At 37.2% G+C, this 14,532-nt stretch overlaps 1 protein-coding gene across 5 annotated transcripts in view; it reads right to left on the bottom strand.

The window, feature by feature from the left end:
- The window catches only part of SPEN (spen family transcriptional repressor), a 94,778-nt gene that overhangs the window by 47,996 nt on the left and 32,250 nt on the right, over positions 1-14,532 (bottom strand). For 3 of the 5 annotated variants that reach the window (XM_067721418.1, XM_067721416.1, XM_067721415.1), the window contains exons 2-3: positions 10,325-10,645; positions 6,747-7,223 (exon numbers count right to left, since the gene is read on the bottom strand). In XM_067721418.1, coding sequence (XP_067577519.1) covers positions 6,747-7,223; positions 10,325-10,524 — 677 coding nt within the window. In that variant the 5' untranslated portion in view covers positions 10,525-10,645. Of the gene's footprint in view, positions 1-6,746; positions 7,224-9,064; positions 9,220-10,324; positions 10,646-14,532 lie in introns of those variants that run through there. The other 2 variants (XM_067721420.1, XM_067721419.1) reach the window with 2 other exon arrangements.

Genomic DNA, 14,532 nt, shown 5'->3' with positions numbered 1-14,532 from the left:
GATCCCACAAGCCATGGAGCAACTAAACCCGTGCACCACAACTACTGAGCCCACACGCCACAACTACTGAAACCCGCACACCCTAGAGCCCGTGCTCTGCAACAAGAGAAGCCACCGCAATGAGAGGCTGCGCACCACAACGAAGAGCAGCCCCCGCTCACCGCAACTAGAGAAAGCCTGCCCGCAGCAACAAAGACCCAATGCAGCCAAAAATAAATAAAAATAAAATGTCTAGATCATTCACAAAATGATTAGTAGAATTGGTCTTTGTTAAAAAAGAAAAAGATTAGGGACTGTCGTCGTGTTAATCCTTATTTAGTTAAAAGGGTCACATTCCCTTTTAACTTTTAACTGTTGTAAAAATCCAGAATTTGGTCAATATTCTAATTACTATTTAACTATAATTCAGGTAAAATATTCTTATATTGTCTAACAGAAAAAAATTAATACGGTTATAGACAACTTTTGATATATTTAATTTATGTATTTATTTATTTATTTTTGCAGTGCGCGAGCCTCTCACTGTTGTGGTTTCTCCCGTTGCGGAGCACAGGCTCCGGACACGTAGGCTCAGCAGCCATGGCTCATGGGCCTAACTGCTCCGCGGCATGTGGGATCTTCCCGGATCGGGGCACGAACCCGTGTCCCCTGCATCGACAGGCAGTCCCTCAACCACTGCGCCACCAGGGAAGCCCTGATATATTTTACTCAAAACATATAAAAGAAATATACAAACAAGTTCTACAAATAATACCAGCAATAAGAAATACTTTTCATTTCCCTTTCAATAAAAAGTAATTATTCTAATGCAAAGCTAATATACTGGACAAGAGATGGGCATAAAGCATGCCGTTATCTTAATACGGCATCAGAGTTGAAAAGTCTGATTGCCTGCAGGTCTATAGGCTTTTCTTATTACATTAAATAAACACCACAAAGACTATTTCACATGCTAGTTTTCCTGTCCTGGAACTGATACTGTATGTGTGTCTTTTTCTCCCACTTCCTGTCTCCAAGCTTCTTCCTTATATATTCCAACATATGAACCCAGGCCCTGGGCAGTGAAAGCATTGAGTCCTAACCACTGGACCACCAGGGAACTCCCTACATACAGTTTTTTTGTTTTTTTGTTTTTTTGTTTTTTTTTTGCGGTACGCGGACCTCTTACTGTTGTGGCCTCTCCCGTTGCGGAGCACAGGCTCCGGACGCGCAGGCTCAGCGGCCATGGCTCACGGGCCCAGCCGCTCCGCGGCATGTGGGATCTTCCCGGACCGGGGCACGAACCCGTGTCCCCTGCATCAGCAGGCGGACTCTCAACCACTGCGCCACCAGGGAAGCCCAACATACAGTTTTTAAATCAACTTATTTCAATTCTTAAAATCTACTTAAGAAGAAAGCTTGCTCTAAAATTCTGATTTTTTCAAACAGGTAAACTAAGCACAATTTAAGGCCACAGGGCTTACTGAAAGCCACAGAGACAAGAGACAATGAGATGTCACCCACTACAGTTATTTTCATGTAGTTTTTCTGTGCTTACTCCTACTACATTTATTTTAAGCGTTTCCAACTAAATGCCTATTTCTGTGATTAGAAAGAATGAAAGTCTGTAGTTACTTGACATATTCTTCTTTAGACAAACCAAAAGGATTCAGAGGAACAAAAAGAAAAAGGCTGACAAGACACCTCCAAAATTTTTAAGGGGGCAGAAGATGGGGTTGCCTTTGATAAAACTGTAAAGATGCACCTAGCCATAGACGCCCAGGTTAATTTAATTACATGTTAACTCTTAATTAGACATATGTAGATTTTGTTTTGGATTAGCCACAGCCAATGTTTAATCCAAACTGGCTCTATTTTTGGGACTCCATACAACCAGCTATTTTATTTCATAAATTCGGTGCAAAAAATAAGCAATATATGTTAAACAAATAGATGGCTGAATATAAACTCAAAAGTTAACTTTAGGACTTCCCAGACGATCCAGTGGTTAAGACTCCGCACTTCCAATGTAGTGGGCACAGGTTCGATCCCTGGTCGGGGAGCTAAGATGCCACATGACTCACAGCAGGGCCCCCCCTCCAAAAAAAAGTTAACTTTATCTAAACTGAAAGAAGATTTAGGGAAGTAATCTACTGAGGGGGAAGGGATAAAATAAGAAAAGGTCTTGGATTATCCAAATCTCAACTCCCTCCCATTACTTTTTCATCCATTTCCCCTCATTCATTCTGTAAACCTTTACAGGATATAGAATCAAGGGCTAACTGCAGCTCCAAAGGAGCCAGGACCCCTTTTCAGCAATCTGGTGAAGTCTATGGACTCCTTTTCAGAATAATGTTTCTAAATGCATAAAATAAAATAAATAGGAATTAAATGGAAACAAATTATACTGACACAGTTATTAAAATGTTTTAAAATTTTGTGATATAGTAATGTCTTTATTAACATTAAATAACAATACCTAACACTGAGTTTAATAACAATTTCCCACTCATGATTAATATAAGCCCAATTTTGAGATCTCTGCAACTATAATAATCATAAATTACCTGTGTATTTATACTGAGAACAAAATCAGTCATACTGCTAATCTACTGTTTTTTTGTTGGCTACTTTCATATAATGGGAGGCAATGCTTAATTCACTTTCAGGTTAGTGAAAAGATGTAATTTTTTCCCCTGCATCTAAATTCAGGGACCAAAAAAATAATAATAATAAAATTTAAAAAGGGAATTCCGTGGCAGTCCAGTGGTTAGGACTCCGCACTCTCACTGCTGAGGGTCTGCGTTCAATACGTGGTCAGGGAACTAAGATCCCACCACAAGCTGCGCAGCACAGCCGGAAAAAAAAAAGGTTCAGGGACCCTGAGCCAGCCTAATCATCTTTGGCTGTGATCAAAGTAAACAACGGAGGGCTTCCCTGGTGGCGCAGTGGTTGAGAGTCTGCCTGCCGATGCAGGGGACACGGGTTTGTGCCCTGGTCCGGGAAGATCCCACATGCCGCGGAGAGGCTGGGCCCGTGAGCCATGGCCGCTGAGCCTGCGCGTCCGGAGCCTGTGCTCCTCAACAGGAGAGGCCACAACAGTGAGAGGCCCGCGTACCACAAAAAAAAAAAAAAAAGTAAACAACGGAGAAACAAATCTCTATTAAAATTACTTTAAGATAGTAGGAAAGGATATTATGAACTAATTTAATTTCAATAAATTCTTCAACTCCTGTAGCCTGAATTAAAACAAATTCTTAACAACATGATAGAAAAAAAGAACTGATAGGGAACTACAGAAATAAAATACGTTCAACTTCAATCAAGGACTTAAAATAAATGCTTCTGTGGAATTTATGTATTTAAATTTTTATGTTGAAAAGCAAAGGGACTCCCTAAATGACCAAGGCAGAGAAAGAAAACAGACATACAGCAACACAGGGCTGCACACAGGAAAGTGTGTAACATTAAGCCCCCCTCCTCCCCCAAACTTCTCACCAGCTAAATACTGTGAATAGTTTGGCAGAAACATTAAGTGTATCATTTATAAGGACTTCACAACTAGACTCTCATCAATCCCACATTTAGTCATCTGAAATGCACTGCTAGGAATCTGTTCACCAAAGCTGTAACAATTAAGGGGGATGGAGGATGATTAATTTCCCAGTCATACAGACAGAATACAAACTTGTTTTTATAGCTAAAACAAGCTATATTTTGTCTACTATTACATGTTGCTTTTAAACATTTTTAAGGACTTGGAATGTCACCATTTCACAATCAAGTTTTAGAGATTACAAAAAAGAACTTAGTTCTTCCAAAGGGCATTAAACATTCTGAGTTGACATAACACCTCAAAATAGTACATTCTAAAATCAATATAATTATAGAGGAAAAGAGGACATCTGATAAAAGGGGGGATGAACCCAGGGATAATGGATATACTCTGAACACCAAAGGATTTTATTTCTCTGTACTTGCTTCAATCACAATATAATGACCAAATCTTTTAACTATTTACATCAATTTTGCTTTTACCTTCCTATTAGCTAAGAATTGTATCTAAGTATTTCAACTATTTGAACACGTACTCAGAGAAGGGCAATAAAAACACTTGGTTGGCTCTGCAATGTGCACAAAGGAAGACCTGGCCCTGTTCTTACAGGATGACACCAAAAGGCTCATCATTTGGTCATATCTTCAAAAAAAATTGATGCTGTTTTTCATAAATCAACATAATCTGATTCTTAATACAATGTCCCTTCCGCTTTTCCCAAGTTAGGAACTCTCATAGTCCAAGTTTGTCTTCTCCGAAATACTGGAAGAGTCTCCTAACTGGAATCTCTGTCTTTCCTATTCTAAGTTCCCAGATGCCTTCCTAAAGCAGATCTCAACAAGATATTTCCCTTCTCAATCCTTCAACGGCTCATCTCTGCATAAAGAAAAAAACCCAAAAACATTAGCGTGGTTAAGTCATACTAAATTATTTGCTGTTCTCAAAACATTCTTCCACCCACTCGTATCTCTTCAAGTTGTTCCTTCTGCTCACAATGTTCCCTGTCTAGCCTAAAATTCGTCTCTTCTTGTTGAAGAGAAGAATACATATCCTTCACAGCCCTAAATCATAAAAACTGCCAGCCCTAAGTATGGATCAGGCAGCTGACAGAAGAGAAAATATCCTCTACGGTTGTAATTTAGTCCCCATGTAGATTTTCCAAGCTCATCCTGCCTTTGTGGCAGTTATCTTTCTAAATGTAAATGTTCAGAAGCATATAACTGTTTCTTTTGATTATGTAAACAGGGAATTATCTCCATCAAATTCATCAGATCACCTATGGGTTCAAGCTTCTGAGCCCACAATGCCAAGGGCCAGATCTCAAACCACTGTAACTCCCACCAAAGTACAATGCCATCCTGAAAGCCTTGAATTATGTTTCACCTCTAACTTCTACACTTCCACAATTGGTTGACTTCTCAAAAAGGTTTGATCCAGTGGAATGCAGTGCCATTCCTTTAATGAGGTAGGTTTGGGGAAAATGACTAAAAACTTGAGTATCTTAGACAACTCTACGTAGAAGAAAGTGAATCATGACAAGATTTTATAATCAGTTTATAGAATTCAAATGAATACTGTCAATCATTTAACTCAATAATATACCAAATGAAATCAAAAGTTAAGGGTTTTACCCATGTCACAGAGCTGCAAAGCTGAAGCCAGAAACTAACTCTCCTGACTTCCTAAACTAAGTGCTTGTTTCATTATAATATGCTACATCTTCTAGAATGTTTGAATTATATCTAGATAGACAGAGATATAAAATGTTTCCATTTATTATTTTGAATTTGAAAATTTAAGAGGCCTAAAAGGAGCCATTTATCAATTCCATGATCATTTACTTTCCTTAAATTAATTCTAAACAGGCAATACTAAAGGAAAAATAATCTGGGCATTTTTAATCAGGTTGAAGAATCTGTATCTTGCAAATTTAAAACACACACCACCTGGGACTTCCCTGGTGATCCAGTGGTTAAGAATCGGCCTTGCAATGCAGGGGATGATGGTTGGATCCCTGGTCGGGGAACTAGGATCCCACATGCCTCGGGGCAACTAAGCCCTCACACGCCCCAGCTACTGAGCCTGCGCGCTCTGGAGTCCTCGCAACACAACTAGAGAGAAGTCAGCACGCCGCAACGAAAGATCCCATGTGCCGAAACTATGACCCAACGCAGACAAAAAATAATAAATAAATAAATAAATATACACACCACCTAAATTTAAAACTAGAATATCTGAGATTAACAGATTGAATAACAATCACTAGAAATGGGAAATACTCAAAAGACTATCAACATGTGAAGTACTGAATAGCAGTAATAATTATAGCTAGCAGTTATTAAAGGTTGTATTCATTTAACATATATGGGTATCAAGCTAAGCACTTTACATATTTCTTCATTTTAATATTCAAAATAACTTTATGAAGCATGGTTCTCATAAAAGATGAGAAAGCTGAGTCCTAGAGAGCTTAAGTAACTTGTCCAAAGATTGTAAAAGTAGTATACTGTCTACCTTGATCTATTATTTTTCAAAACCCATATACCTAACTTCTAAGCTGTTTCTTGTTAAGATTATTTTCAATTTATTATTTTCATCTTTGGAATAAAACTCCTTTGTAAAAAAAATTCCCAACTAATGAAATGAGCTTACTCAGCCTTAGTGAACAGCAAAGTTACAACCTGAATTTAAAGAAAGCTTTCCTACTTGCTTATAAATTGACTACCATCTTGATGTTAAAATTAGTTAAAATATACGTAAGTTAATTTATACATTGATAATAAGTATGTCAAAAATATATTTCACCAATACATCTTTACCCAAATAGCGCTTTTACAAATTTTCAACCAAATAATAGAAATAGTATTATATACCTAAGAAATTAAGAACTTTTAAAAGTTCATTACGTGGCACAAGATTTGTTTCATACAAGTAACGTTACTACTTTTCTTCCTTTTTGGCAATTTTAATGTTGAGCAACTGGAGAATGAAACAGTATTTGCAAATCATCATTTAGCTTTAAGTACTTGGGAGAATGGTTAATTCAATGGCCACAATGCTAATCAAAGTTTCTTCATTCATTATATACATGATCCAAGATTACTTTCTTTTAAAAATATTACTATACTAAAAATCAGTACCACTGAAAGTAGCAAATTTGTAACAATTTATTCAACAGCTCATCTGTTACAACAAAAGGCTGTTAACCTACCTGTCACTGCTGGTACTACTGCTGCTGCTGATTGAATCACTACTGGAGGATCTACTCCTAGAGCCGCTGCCGCTAGGGGACCTTGCGGGTCTAGACGCTTGGCTAGCCAGCCTCTGAGGAGACTGATTTCTAGACTGGGATGAATGTGGTGAGCGACTCCTGCTGTGCTGGTAGTTCCGCTCTGGCCTTCTGCCTCGTACCTCCCGGGTAATATCATCCCTGTAGATATCCCTGTGTACCACACTGGGCAGTGTAAACTGCTCCCGAGCCCTAGGTTCGTATCGGGGATCATGAGCATCAAAACGGTTTGGACTTCGACTCCGAGAAGTATAATAGAGCCCATGCTGTAAAGTCCGCTCGCGAGGATCTCTATAGTAATCCTGATCGTAATGTCTTGTCCGATCAAATCCTCCCGTCCCCCGTTCATGGTGTCCATAGGCACTATGTTCATAAGCACGCTCCCTGTTATCTGAAGCCCTGCATTTAGGAGGGGGGGAAAAATATTTAATCAATCAGAAAGGGGAAAGCAAAACTAAAAGCAAGTCATGCAAACATTCACTTGAGCATTGTCTTTGTCTTTGCAACTGGTCATTTTCTAAACAGCATTAACCTACTTAGTAAGCAAACACTAATAAGCTTAACATTTTACTTGACTCCAAAACTTATTTTCACAGCTGAGAAATCACTGTTGTAACTGTATATTGGACTTTCATGACTAGTGTTCTGCAAGTCAGTTGTTCTTTTTATTAGGGATTTTCTGGCTTATAAACAGAAATATACATATGCCATCTCCTTTTTATTTTAAATTTAATGGAACAAGAAGAGACTTTCATTTTAATATGAAAGTTTTCTATACTTTCATCTGATTAAAATATATACCAAACTTTATTTACTTTGCAAGTGTATTTCAGGCAAAATTTCCATGATAGATTTCTCACACAGACATGAAAGCCCCATTGCAATGCATGCCCATGTCCCAGAAATAGGAGGGCATTTTCAAAGAAGTACAGAAAAAAATGTTAAGTGTAACTTTTTCTTATTAACTTTCAACTTCTTGGGTAATTATAAAAATTACTAAATTATGTAAATTGTTGTGCCCAAACAATCACATTTAATAATGGAATTTTAAAAAGAAAATCAAACCAAAAAACCACTTGGGATATAAAAATATTGGGCTGCCACATGCTATTCTATGATGAACTTAACTAATTAAAGAATAATGGTTATTTTATCTTCTTGTGCTATCAAATTCCACATAATTTTTAAAATGCCTATTCCATGATTCAATGTGTTAATATATTACTTAATGGTTACAGGAAATATATTCTCTTAGGGTTCAGCTATATTCAAATTGCCTCTGATGAAATAAGTCAACTTGGGAAACCGTTAAGATACGCTAAAAACTGCTATTAGCAATGGTTTAACTTTAAAAAATCTTCCTGTAGGGCATGAATACTTGTCAATCGAAGAGTACAAAAACTGTTGCATGTACAATTACACACATGCAATTACGTATTAATATTAAAAACCGATTCCAATCCTACAAAGAAATCTTAAGTTCTCTACTTAAGAGAGTTCCTAAAAGACAATTTCACTTGAATCTCAAACATGAGGTTGAGTCTCTTCTCAACCTCACCTTTGGGTCTATCTTCTATCAAAAGTGATTAAGGAATTATGAAAGACATAGAAGAATTAGAATCTCTCCAATAAAGAATATGTGGCAAAATCTTACAACTAATACTATGTCCCCAATACGTGCTTAGATTCCAAATCTCTCCACTAACCTTCATTTTCACCCACCATTTCACTTAGCAACCATACCTTCTCCTAGGCTGTTTTTTTCTTTTTACTGCTATTATTAAAAGCAACTGGCATGGCAAAAATTCAGTATTATCTTTCCTACTTAAATATATTAAATGACTTTCTCCTTTTTTATTCACTATTTCTGGAATTTGAATAGATATTTCAACTTCTAACAAACAAGAGGTGTTCCTTTGAGACAAGAGAAAATTTCATAAATAATTCCATTAGTACCCTATCAAATGTTAATCAGTAAGAGCTGTTATTAATGATATAACAGAAGCAACAGGCAATAGTTCTAGGAGAATTACTGCTACAGCTGATATTTTATAAATATGCAAAGTTCTTAACCATTAGGAAGATATAGAAGGCAGGCACAGAGCTAGCAGAGCTGAAATCTAATAGCTATTCTTTGATTCATCTATTAGTACTAAATGATTCTAGAGTTAGTGGGAAAAAAAGAAAGTTTGACTTGGGTTAGGAGAGGGGCTAATATACACAGGTCAGGACATACCAACCTTTTCCAAGTGTGGAAACACGACCTATAATCCCAATTAAATCTAGGGAGAGAATTGTGAACATAACTTCCCCAATTTTGGCCCCTCTTATGGGGGTAATCCACCTTCTTAATGGGTAAGGGTGTCAAATGATATTTAGATGAACCACAAGGAAAAAAAAAATCTTAATGACCAGACAAAATAATTCCACTGGAAGCAAGCAGTCCCAGACAAACTGTAACTCTCAAACCCCCAGACTTCTTTCTTGAGATAGCAGAAAATTATAAATTGATCCACATTCACAAAAATGTCCAGCCCTAAGTATGAATCAGGCAGCTGACAGAAGAGGAAATATCCTCTACAATTCCACCAAATGAGGAAGGCACAGTTGCTCGCCAACAGTTCACCTTTGTAGCCATCCAGCACAGTCAATTTTGATTGCTGTATCCACAACTGATGGTCACCATATGTTCAAAGCTAAAGTACCTTTAATTGGACAGCAACTTGCTTAAGAAACAAGATAGTAATCCTCTTCTCCTGGGCTAATGGAATCTTGACTGCACAACATCCCATACATTCCAGCAAACAGAAAAGAATGGCTATATTCCAGGATTTAGGAACGTCCATCATCTCAATTTTTCCCCATTCCATCAAGGAGTATAATTCCAACATGGAAACTGTGTAGATCCAAAATGGAAAAATGAAGCATTGCCTTCACTCTTCTTCATCCAAGTACACATTTCCAGGTTAAAGTATTGTTTGTAGAATCCAAGAGGTTGAATCATATGGTCTGCTAGGTTTTTTGGTGACAATCCAATTCGTTTGTACACTTTGTGTAGTGAAAACTGAGAAGCAGATATCAAATTCTAAAAGAATCTGTAGGCTCTAATATTCCAGAAATATTCCATATAGTACAACCACAAAATCTGTAGCCAAGTAGCTCCATCAGGTAGAAGGGATATATCCAAGGAAAGACTTAACATTATCCAAGAGAAGGAATAATTAATTCTAGAAGACAGGTAACTCCAAAAATGATGCTGCAATATAAAATCTTCCACCACTTTATATCTCAGGAGTAGATATCCAACCAGCTGCAGGAAATATCCTCTACGATTCCATAAGATACCAGCCACTGGGATAGAAATCACTTCCGTTTCCAACCCAAAATAGGAAACATTGAGAATGCCCAAAACTTTAAATCCATCTGGGGCCCCTAAATACGAGTTTCTGTTTCACCATATCAAATACAAAATACCTGCCTACAGAAACCTTGGAACTTACCCATCAAGTCTCCGCTCATAACGTCCTTCTCGTGCATGAAGTGATGGTGGGGGGCCATAAGCAGGCCCTCCACCACCTCCTCTGAACCCAGAAACCTCTCTACTACGAGATGCTATGGAAACTGTATCATCCAATCCCCGAGCAGCGCTCGGAATGGTGCCTGGTTCATTATAATCCGTGCGTAGGTCTCTATCTCCCATTTTGTTGACTGAGTTGTGAGCCTTCTGTGCACTTTTGATGTCCACAAAATCCACAAAGGCAGCCACTCCTCCTTCAGAACCCCTCTTGGGGAGAATTTTGACACTTTCCACGCGGCCATATCTGAAAAAAAATAAAGTCAACGTTATTGTTGCATAGTAATAATTTTCCAAAAATAGTTTTAAAAACTGTTTGTTATTTTTAAACAATTTACATAATGCATGTATGGGGGAGGGGTTGCAAATTAATTTAAAATGGCTTTTAAACTCACATTTTTCTTTTTTGAGGCAAATATTTACAAACATTTTTACCACATTATTTTATTGCTCTAACTTTTTAAATATAGTATTTACTATAAACTGCCTTTTACCTTCCTGGAACACTTAGCTGAAATGACTCTCAGAAGTTTTTAGGCATTTTTACATTCTAAAAAAGGATATTATACCTAAGATAATCCAAGTAACTTACCAATCTTAAGAGATTTTCATTAAAGTAAAAACTGTAGCTAAAAATGGCTATTTTACAGATCTCATTTTAATTTAATTCATTAAGTGAAAATGATCTTAGTGAAAAAATGAGATGACTTCAAACACTCCTTACTGGAAGGCAAAATAAATTCAAATATTTTGTGCATTTGCGTCTAGTTTTTAATGTAATCTTTTGCCGTTTAATTCTCTTTTCCAGGGGATTAAAAGAAAAAGTGTTAAAATTTATAATTTATGTATAATTGTTATTTATATAAATTAATAAATCAGAAAATCTTTTGACAGGCTCTTATGTATACTTATAATTTGGCATTTTAGAAAGAAGGGCACAGCACTTTTAAATATAGCACTCTTACATGCTGACAATCCAAGATCATAATTTTTTTCTTTTTTTTAAAATTTATGGCTGCATTGGGTCTTCGCTGTTGTGCACAGCCTTTCTCTAGTTGTGGTGAATGGGGGCTACTATTTGCTGCAGTGCATGGGCTTCTCATTGTAGTGGCTTCTCTTGCTCTGGAGCACAGGCTCTAGGCACACAGGCTTCAGTAGTTGTGGCACACAGGCTCAGTAGTTGTGGCACACGGGCTTAGTTGCTCCGCGGCATGTGGGATCTTCCTGGACCAGGGCTCGAACCCGTGCCCCCTGCATGGGCAGGCGGATTCTTAACCACTGTGCCACCAGGGAAGTCCCCAATATCATAATTTTACACTTCCCCTGAAGAAGCTGACAACATTATCAGAAAGCCGAACTTTCCTTTTACATCCTCCAGTATGATTTAAGTTATTACCTCTCAGAAGGGAAACATAATCCTAAAATGCAGTTTCATCAGGCCACTGAACTAGATGTAACGAAATTACTTGGCGTAAATTAACTGATGAACGGATCTCTTAAATTCGGGGGAAAAATAGAAACTGAAATAGTTCTTTCCATACAAACATTAAAAAAAATACCTTCCAATGTATCTGACAAAGGACTTGTATCTAGAATATAAGAAATCTTACAACTCAACCCATTTTTTAAAAATAGGGAAGATGGGCTTCCCTGGTGGCTCAGTGGTTAATAATCTGCCGGCCAATGCAGGGGGCACGGGTTCGAGCCCTGATCTGGGAAGATCCCACATGCCTCGGAGCGGCAGCTGCTGAGTCTGCGCTCTGGAACCTGTGAGCCACAAGTACTGAGACTCACGTGCCTAGAGCCCGTGCTCCGTGACAGGAGAATCAACCGCAATAAGAAGGCTGTGCACCGCAGTGAAGAGTGGCCCGCGCTCGCCACAGCTGAAGAAAGCCCACGCGCAGCAGCGAGGACCCAACATAGATATAGATAGATAGATAGATAGATAGATAGATAGATAGATAGTTAGACAGATAGATAGATTTGTAAAAAATAAAAAATAAAAAATAGGAAAAACACTTCACCAAAGAAGAAATACAGGTGGCAGATAAGCACAGAAAGAGATGCTCAAAATCAGTAGGCATAGGGAAATACAAATCAAAACCACAATAAAATACCACTTCACACCCACTAGGATTGCTATTAGAAAAGAGAACAGAACAGAACAAAACACGTATTGGCAAGGATATGGAGAAATTTGAAACCTCCTGCATAGCTGGTGGAACTGTAAAATGGCGTAGCCACTGTGGAAAGTGGCATTTTTCTCCAAAAGTTAAGCACAGAATTACCATATGACCCAGCAATTCCATTCCTAGGTATATACCCAAGAGAACTGAAAACTGGGGCTCAAAAAGATACATTACATGAATGTTCACTGCATCATTATTCACAAAAACCAAAAGATGGAAACAACCCGACTGTCCATCAATGGATGAATGGATAAACAAAATGTGGCATATACAAACAATGGAATATTATATTAAAACATAAAAAGAAATGAAGTTTCGATACACACTACAACATGGATAAACCTTGAAAACATCATACTAAATGAAATAAGCCAGACACAAAAGCACAATTAGTTTATGATTCCACTTACATGAAGAATCTGGAATAGACAAATTCATGGAGACAGAAAGTAGAACAGAAGTTAACAGGGACTGGGGAGACACAGAGTTTTTGTGTGGGATGAAAAAAATTCTAGAAATAGATATTGCCGATGGTTACATAACATTGTGAATGCACTTTTTTTTTTGGCCACGCCAAGCAGCTTGTAGGATCTTAGTTGCCCGACCAGGGATCAAACCTGGGCCCTGGCAGTGAAAGCGCCGAGTCCTAACCGCTGGACTGCCAGAGAATTCCCTGTGAATGCACTTAATGCCACTGAATTGTACACTTAAAAATGGTTAAGATAATAAATTTTGTATATTTTAACACACACACACAACTTATCACTAAGCCCAAGACTACATAGGTTTTTCTATTAGAAAGAAGAAAAAAAGAGGGAAGCATCAGCCAATTCCCCATCAAAAAAGTCAGTTCGCCAAAGTGTAATACAGGGAAAACAAATATTTAAGCTTAAATTCTTAATAACAAAGAGCTAAATGCAATACGGAAAAGAAGAACCAAATACTTAATGCATAGATTATGCATGCAGAACAAAGTCAAATGGCCCTCCGTCTTCAAAAGGGTGGGCTAACGGTTCCCATAATTTTTACATAAGGAGAGTACACTCTGGAAACAAAATACGAATTTATCTCCAAATTTAACATAAGAGAACTTTATCAGGTATTACATTACTCTTCTATACTAAAAAAAAAAAACCTGTTAACTCTTCACAGCCATGAGAACTCAGCTGGTAAATGTAAATGTGATGTCCTGATTTTATCTACTCTTTCCAAAACAACACAGTTCCTATAGTATTCAAGTATTCCTTAAGTATTCAAACGAAACATTTACTGACATCTACTAATTAAAAAAAAAGAGCAAAAATAATAAAACCACAGTTAAATAGTATTTCTTTTTTTTAAACATAGAGCCTTAGTTACAGGTTTTCAGAGAACCTATGGAATAGTCTCCAGTAATATGCACAAAATATTTTCTTAAATTACATAGTCAAAGGTTGTAGTAATAAGTTAACTCATTTGTAATTTTTAAAGAATCAAGAAAACCTTTTTTTTTTAAATAAGAACATAAAATTAAGAAAGTGTGCTTGATTGCTACAAGCTGCAGTATATAACAATCTAATGGGTTTGTCTTCAAAAACACAATCAAAAAACAACATTAAATTGGTTTCTGTTTGGTCAAAAATATTCACCATCAAAAAATATTAAACTGATCAACATACACTATAATTCTTCTACGTTTTTAAGAGAGAATTTTAAAATAACCCAAAACAATGCCAGATTTGCTGAGATGTTTGGTCTTTCAACATGTGACTATTTATACAGTCAAATTTACAGTCCTTAGCATCTCCTTGAAGAATATAATTGCAGTGTATTAATGGCCTCACATTTTACATTTGAGAGCATCATGATATACTCTAATGTTTTTCCTCCACTATGAGAAAAGAGTAGGGTTCTAATCCTGAATCAATTATTTTTAATTTTATGGTTCTTAACAGGCACTGTTGTA

The sequence above is a fragment of the Pseudorca crassidens genome, chromosome 2, assembly GCF_039906515.1.
Source record: "Pseudorca crassidens isolate mPseCra1 chromosome 2, mPseCra1.hap1, whole genome shotgun sequence".
Lineage (NCBI taxonomy): Eukaryota > Metazoa > Chordata > Mammalia > Artiodactyla > Delphinidae > Pseudorca > Pseudorca crassidens.
Note: the sequence above shows the minus strand (reverse complement) of the source record. Positions and strands in the feature narration are given on the sequence as shown.